The sequence below is a fragment of the Propithecus coquereli genome, unplaced genomic scaffold (genome assembly GCF_000956105.1).
Source record: "Propithecus coquereli isolate 6110/MARCELLA unplaced genomic scaffold, Pcoq_1.0 Scaffold301, whole genome shotgun sequence".
Taxonomy (NCBI): Eukaryota; Metazoa; Chordata; class Mammalia; order Primates; family Indriidae; genus Propithecus; species Propithecus coquereli.
Genome location: NW_012148631.1, coordinates 2,508,072 through 2,516,074, shown reverse-complemented (window position 1 = coordinate 2,516,074; position 8,003 = coordinate 2,508,072). Strand labels below are relative to the sequence as shown.

The following is an 8,003-nucleotide window of genomic DNA, read 5'->3' as shown; positions in this document are numbered from 1 at the left end:
TTTCCTATGTAGGGAAACTTAGCTTGTACTCCCTCTGCTCATTTTTCTGATTTAATATCAAAGAAATATATTAAAATAATAAAAAGAATCCTGAAATCCTCAAAATTTGTAGTGATAAATAGCCCTCCCTGTCTTTATTGCATTATACCTACTAACAGAAATATTGCATGGTGGATTTTGCCAGACAAGGACGATTATTTTCCAATAAAAAGTTGCATATTAAATTCCAGCACAAAAGTGGGTGTCTAATACTTTGGAAATCTTTTATGGTTTACCAAGGAATACAATTTTAAACTTAACTAATACAAACATATTCCTGGAATGAACCTACATTAAAGGCTTCCATTCAATGCCACCCATTTTCAGAATTTGTCCTAATATTAAAATACCAGCTAATCTTAGGGCTTAACTAAATCAACACTTATCTTTCACAATACCTATATATTTGATAGTTAACATATAAATGACAATCTACATGGTTCTCTCTCACTGGTAGAAATATGACAACAGTATCAACTATAATCTAGTAAGAGAGGATAATTCCTAGTTTTAGATTTTAAAATATCTGCTAGAGAGATAAATCTAAACATTTAACATATAATGGGAAATCTTATTTTAGAGTAAATTAGATGTTGACTGGTGGGGCCAATAATCAAAGAAGTAGTCAAAAAGCTTATTATTTTCTTACTATTATTGCTTTGTGCCTCTCAAGTAATGAAAATGATGTTCTTTTCAACTGAAAAATATTAGAAATATATTTACTCATAGAAATTCAGTTTTTATACGGTAATATTTTCAGAACATTTTGACCTCCTTAAAATTAGTTACATGCTTTTTTTAGAATAAGAATTTCTGACAACTATGAAAAACCATGAAGTAAAACACATGTGATTGCATACGTTTTGTTTTTTTCCTGATAAAGAAGACCCAGAAGAGATGGTTGCATACTTTTCTTATGTAACTATTTATTAAACTGAGTGACTATAAATATGACTTTAGTTAGGAATCTATATATCCATACACATTCAATTCTGACTCTGACTAAATGCTTCATAGTATGCAGCTAATAAAAACCTTTCAAAACCATACATTTACAAATAAGGCTAAATGAAAAGCCTTATTTTAAAAAGGAACTTGCAAAAATGATAAACAAGGAAAATATCTGGCTAATAGAATGTACTTGTTAGGTTGTTTATATATGTAATATCAGATATACAGTGAAAAGGATATCCAACAGAAAGGTCATTTAGGAACTGAAGAGTCCTTGAAATTACAGGCTCACATCTTCCCCAGTATTTAAGGTTTGTAACACTAAATATGAAAAAAAAAGTCTTTAATTGTAAGTAAGATATTTGCTTGTACAGGAAGAACCAGAGAAATACACATAAACTTATGTAAGTTTGATGACCTAAATCACAAATATCTCACAAAGTGAAAAGCAGTTCAAAAACATTTTCTATTCTATTCTTTTTATAGCACATTCAAAAATATATGCAACCAATCTACAACGAACATTGCTCTCCAAATGGTCTATAATTCTATACATTTAGTTTTGTGAATTAAACAGTTGCCTAAGAGTTTCAAGGAAGAAACATTAAGTTTGTATCCAAAACAAACATATTAGGGAGTGAAAGCAGGAGTCACAAAGGGAGTTGAATAAAGGCTCACAGTTACAGCCAAAAAATGAACCTCAAATCGTGGCTCCAAAACTCACTTCTTATGATCATGATTGTTTATCTAGCTTTGTTCTCTGCAAGCAAGAGAGTGCTGTCTATCTGTTACACAGATAAAGTGGGGTGCCAAATGGAGGCATACAAGTTTAGCCTAAGTGTACACAGTTATGTCTATGACTAGAAACTGGTTAATTCTGCTAATATTGTAAGTAAAATTTAAGGACAGTTTCCATGAATGTATCTCTGATAGCCATAGGTTCCTGTTGGAACTAATGAATGCCCTGTCTTAAGGCAATCAGACCTCTCTCAGTGATTCCAATTTGTAATAATCTCTTCAGTTGGTCTTTGAAATTGGTGTTTTCTTTTTAATTAAAAAAAAATGCTGTCCAACTGACCTGAAGAGTCAAGGTCTGTTAATCCTTTTAAACCATGTTCTGATGCTGCTCACTGCAGTTGTATGGAAACTTGACAAATTACAATGTCTGTTGGATGGTGAGTTTTCAATATGTGAAATTAAGTTTCAATTAAGAACAGTGATAACATTCTAAGAATTAAAGCATAATTTAAAAATACTTTTATTAAAAATTAATATCTACAAAAAGATTAAATACAGTAAAAAGATCTATTAGATTTAAAACAATAACAAAAGAAAATTTAAAGACCAAAATAGGAACTTACATTTTTGTCATGAATGTTTCTAGAACGTGGTTGTCATCTGTTATTCCTAAGACTTCTGACATACGGGCATATACCTGCATGAGAACATTTCATTGTTAAAAGCTTTATCGTTAACATACATTTTCGAAAGACTATTCGAATTCAACAAATGTAAAATTTAATGCATTGTTGTAATCACACTAAAGTAGGGAGTGGGTGGTGAGAGTAAAGGAAGGATTTTTAAAAAAACTTTATAATTTTAAAATTTGCTAAGGTTTTACTCCAGGAAGTATCTCTCCTGTTTTGAAATATACATACACACTTACATATCCACACACCCATTTTACTCATATCACATAATTTTTTTTTTCTCCAAGTGGTAAACCACCCCTTTCTTGAAGACGGGAGTAGGTATGCAAAGGCTTAGAAAGTAGAGTACCTCAACAAAAGGCTCCAACATTTAAAAAATTTCCATCTATTCCAGATTTCGGCAAAATATCAACTATTTCAGGACTACTTAAGGTAGTTATTAAAATAAGGATTTAAAAAAATCAAAGAAGTTAAGGAATTTATAGAAATTCTCCTCAAATATCACCTAACTCTTAAGCTTCCCCAAATATAGAGGTAAGTCTTACTTTTCATGCTGAAAATGAAATCCCAAGCTCCGGGATTCTCTGTTGAAAACATCAGGGCCTGGGAATCCACTAAGCTTCCAATTAGGGAGTGTTGGTTGCAGAGTTTGGTGTGCAACATTTCAGTCTCAATCCAAGCCACATTGAGCTTATAAACACATATCCCACTTTAAGTGGGAAAATGCCACTGGCAGCCAATGGAATATTACCTACTAGCCTGGCAAAGCTGAGAGGTGGGTTGACACCTCCATACTCCCTGATGCTCTGGTGTGATTCCAGGTTATCCCTGCCAGACACCAGCTGTATGGGATTTCTCTTCTGTGATTTGATCCCCTGTGATTGTGTCCTCTCACTTTCTCCTGATCTGCCTAATTTCCTATGTAGGGAAACTTAGCTTGTACTCCCTCTGCCTTTTGTTTTTTATATCTAAACACCAGCTTGATATACTGCCACAGGTCATAAGATTAAAACCATAGGGGTACCACAAATCACCCAGTTATAGGGCCATACAAGGGAGGAAAGCTATTCACTGCAGAAATCTCATATTTGGATTTTAAACACCATTCAAACCAGAAGCTTGTGTTCCAGGCTTTTAAACTGAGTCTCCTATGTCTGGAAGGCTCCTCCTCAGGCTGATAGAGTGAATCAAAGGGAGAGAAAAAGAGAGAGAGAGAGGAGGGGTTGGATGTAGAGGGTGAGAGAAAGAAAGTGGGGGGCAGAATGGTGGAGAGGAGAAGCTGGTGGGGAGAGAAAAGAAGATTGGAATTCAAATTCCTGCTGATTCTTCTGCTAACTCCTGAGCCCTACAGAAAAAAGCATTTCAATGGCTATATATCTGTGACTTTGCCCCTGAGAGTAGGCCTTCAACTCTTACAAGATTAAAGTTATCAAGTTATCACTGTGGCTTATAAGATGTTTGAGGGAAGAAGGAGCTAAGTAGAGAGAACTTAGAGAAGTGACTTATCATCAGTCCTCAATAACCAGAAACTTTTAAACACATAGAAGGCTCAAATAAAGAACAGTATGTAGAATGGGAACTTTCCCTTAGCTCACCATCATCCAAAACCTCTCTCATGTATAACAGTATTTGAATTGGGAGGAACTTGGGCTTTGAGATGATAGTCTGTCATTTTCCTCCTTTGCTGGCAAAGTAATAAATTTCTTCTTCCTTCTCCTCAACCACTTGTCCTCGTTCTTCTGATGCTTCTGGTAACAGATTTTGGCATCCCTGGGTGGGGCCATGGGCACCCTGGTGAAATGGCACCACCAAAGCAGGGGAGTAGCCCTGGGCCAACCTGTGGCTCTTCGCTGGGAGGAGTAGCTTCTTTTTGGGGTGAGAGTACAGGATGGTCTCGGCAGCTGCCAGAGCCTGTTTTAGGCCTGAAGAACTCCCAGCTCTGTCTCCCCAAAGTAGATGCAACTCCCTGCAACCTGAACCGAGGTGAGGGGAAGGAAACGAATTTGGGAAGTGTCCAGATGCCATGGCAATTTGTTTGTTTGGATGGAGAGACAGCTCCTCAGTGAAGATTTCTTCAGGCTATTGCCTCTTCTGTTAATCTGTCTTGCTGCTGGGTTTGTCATCCTAAACCGTGTTTGGTGCTGTATATGATTTCTGAATTTACAAAAGCTGGTCTCTCAGATCACCTATGAAGTGCAACTAATAGCTCCACACTCAAGGTCCCATGTTTCTTTTCTAACCCAGTCCTATATTGGACATTATGTACAAGGTGACAGTCCATTTCACCTTGTCAATCCTCACTATTGTTGTTGTGGCTTATAACTTTTTTTGCCTGGTAACGTGCTGTTGTAAATATACTGTCAAAGCTTTATAATGACACACAAAAGTATAAAATCTTCCATCTGAAACATTGTCCCAATTCAGCAGGAAGTAGACTGAGGATTACATTGCCCCTCCTCCCATAGCTATGGAAGCCTATAATTGAGAGTGGGGAATATGTAATACAGGGAATGGCCTGGAAAAAAAATGGCAAAAGATGTTTTCTGTCTCTTTAAAACTTCCCCCACTCTTTCTGGGAACTGAGACCTGCATTCCTGCTTCGGGCAGGTGGTTAGGAAGGGCAGGAGAATGTTTTTTGCTTTTTGTGCTGCAGGAGATAGCTTAGCTAAACTGTGCAGGCCTGGTGCCAGAGGTCTTGGTGGGCTTCCCAGGTGGGTGAAGGTCAAAGCTCTTTCTTTGGAAGAGATGGGATGATTAGAATCATTAATGACAATAGCCTAGAACTGAGGGCCCTCCCTTTAAAAGCACTGTATTTCTGCTTACGTTGATAGTCTGCCATTTTCCTCCTTTGCTGGCAATTTGTCTCTCCCTCGCCTCAAAAAAAAAGAAAAAAAAAGAAAAAAGAAAAAAATAATTGGGTCTCTTGGAAAATCTGATATTGATATGATTAATGGCACACAAAGCCTGTCACAATTTGGCCCCAACCTACATTATCTTCCACCATTTCCCTCAATCTCAACCCACAATAAAATACTGATGGATTACTGAGGCTTCTCATGCAATTTCAGATTTCTATGTGTTCACATGTTGTTCATTTTGCATGAATCAGCCTTCTTCTTCCCCTCATTCGAAAGTTCCCTCCTCTGAAGCCTTCCTTGCCTTCCCAGGCACAGCAAATTGCACTCTCCTTTATGTTCCCACAATGCCTGGTCCATTCCTCTATCATGGTGCTTTTCACATTGTAATTGTTTGGGTGTCTATCTCCCCTACTACACTGAGAGCTTCTTGAGGAATGATACTGTGCCTTATTCTTTGTGTTCCAGCACCTAAGGCAACATTTGTCAAGTGAATACTACATGTGTGTTTAATGTATAATGGCAAAAGTCATGGTTTGGATCCACTAGGACTATAACATAATGTGAAAATTATGCAAACAATAAAAAAATGAAGATTTTTTTCCTTTTAAGCATATATTGGATTCCATGGACAAAAGACATAGAATCATGAATTACAACAGAAAAAGAAAAGCAGTTATAGAGAGAAGCTTGTATTATTATTTTTAACTTATATCTAGTAGTTGATTATAGTAATTGTCTTGAAACTTTATTTTAGTAGCACCCTTAATCTTTCAAATAGGCCTAGTTTATAAAATCAGGTAACAGTAGGGACCTAATACCCTGTTTTCTGCCCTGCTCTGCCCACTTTGCTGTGTTCCAGGGCCACAGAGTATGCCCTCAACTCTGATCGGAATTTTAAAGGCGTTTTCACTTACAAAGATGAAAGCATAAACAGGTATGTTTAAACTAGCTCTACTACATCTCAAAGCACAAATGGTATGTAAGATTATTTTTATAAATAAATATAATTAATCATAAATTCCATGTTCTGACATACTGGTTTTAGAAAGGACGTGACCAGGTATTACCTCAACTCGCCCATTTTATTTTTGTTGTATTTATCTCTTTCTTTCTCTGATCTCTCCTGGATAATTTTCTTGTTTTGGACAACATGATGACTATTTTGTACTTTTGTAGAATCAAATTTTACATTTTCAGGAGTTTACAAGTACAAAACTCAGAATTAATCTAATTTTTATTTTAATCATGCTACATTGAATAATAAAAATACAGTAACTAAAATGTGATTTTTAACATTTAACATTAAAAATGTATCTTTTAAATTGATGGTTCCTATAAGGAAAAGTTTTCCTATTGTGTTCCTAGCATTCAAGAGAGGAAGAAGCTAGGAAAGCAGGTCTGTTGTGCTCTGCTGTCAAAACAGTTTCTCAAAGCATCAGATTTGACCCAATAATATACTAGAAAAAACAGTCAACATTGACACATGGCAGTGCTTTAATCCACAATTATCCTTGTAACTTGCACCATTCCTTTTATCATCCATTAGCTTTGATTCCCATTATCCCATCTAGAACTGTGTCAACGCTTTTGTCCTTGGGGATTTCTCTCCACTACTAGGATCTGACAGTCAAGCTTGAGTACTAAACAGGATCATTACCTCTTAAATCCACTTATCTGATCTACTGAATAGTAAATTGAAAAGCTCATTAAGAGCAACAATCTGATTTGTTTTCACGTGTGACAGGGTCATTTAAAATCAATGTATGATTACAGCATTTCTTTTAAAAGACTGTCTCACATTTTCCAGGGCACCTTATCATTCAGAGAATACTGTATCATTCAGAGAACATGTAGATAATGTAAAAATGCCTCCAAACATTTGATATTTAATTATCCCATAGACACAGATAATTTGGGGGTGGGAAGTAATTTGTTCAGTGAGGAAATATCTACAAAATTATTTATTATAAAGCACAAATCAATGAAAGTTTTCCACAGAAAATTATTATAACACAATATTTAGAATTTTCAACACTTTTTACCACTTATATCACTTCACCAAAAATAATTTTTATGACGCAAGAAAAAACCACATTACAATACCCATTTTAAGGAAGTATATAGGAGTTGGCATGGGGATGCAACAACAGAAAAAAAGTCACATTTAGTTCATAGATTCCTAATCTCTTATTCAGAATCTATTAAGATAACTTGATTATAATGAAAAATTAGCAAAAATTGAAAAATAAGAGATTAAGTCTATTTGCATTATCATCCTTCAGAGGATGGGCAATACAACAACACTGAGTAAGTGGTTATGCCTTTGGTTGTTTTACATAGTGTGAGATGCACACATTGTAACCAAGTTTTTGCCTACCTCAGTCCTCCTTCCTTCTTTCCTTCTTCTTTAATATGCTTGCATTTCTCTATTAGACTACAAGCTCCTTGAGGGCAGAGATGATACTCTGTCTTTTATCTCTCATGCCCACTACTTAATAAATGTTTGTTTAGTGAATAAAAAGATTATAATGTTAAAGTGTATATTTTGGCCAATTCCATTTCATTCATAATTTTTTAACAAAAAGAAAACAACCCACAAAAGCCTTTTTTTTTGGTTACACAGAATTTTTTTTCTGCAAAGATAATATACCCAAAAGCCTACTCATCAGGGATGAACACTAGTAAAACTGTGTTATTTAAAAAGTTGTGGTTTTAATGCTTAAAT

General features: G+C 35.5%; 1 protein-coding gene across 1 annotated transcript in view; it reads right to left on the bottom strand.

The window, feature by feature from the left end:
• The window catches only part of RANBP17 (RAN binding protein 17), a 404,920-nt gene that overhangs the window by 115,039 nt on the left and 281,878 nt on the right, over window positions 1-8,003 (bottom strand). Inside the window, exons 15-16 of the mRNA XM_012649689.1 lie at window positions 2,352-2,425; window positions 1,217-1,311 (exon numbers count right to left, since the gene is read on the bottom strand). Of these exons, the coding sequence (XP_012505143.1) occupies window positions 1,217-1,311; window positions 2,352-2,425 (169 nt within the window). The remainder of the gene's footprint in view (window positions 1-1,216; window positions 1,312-2,351; window positions 2,426-8,003) is intronic.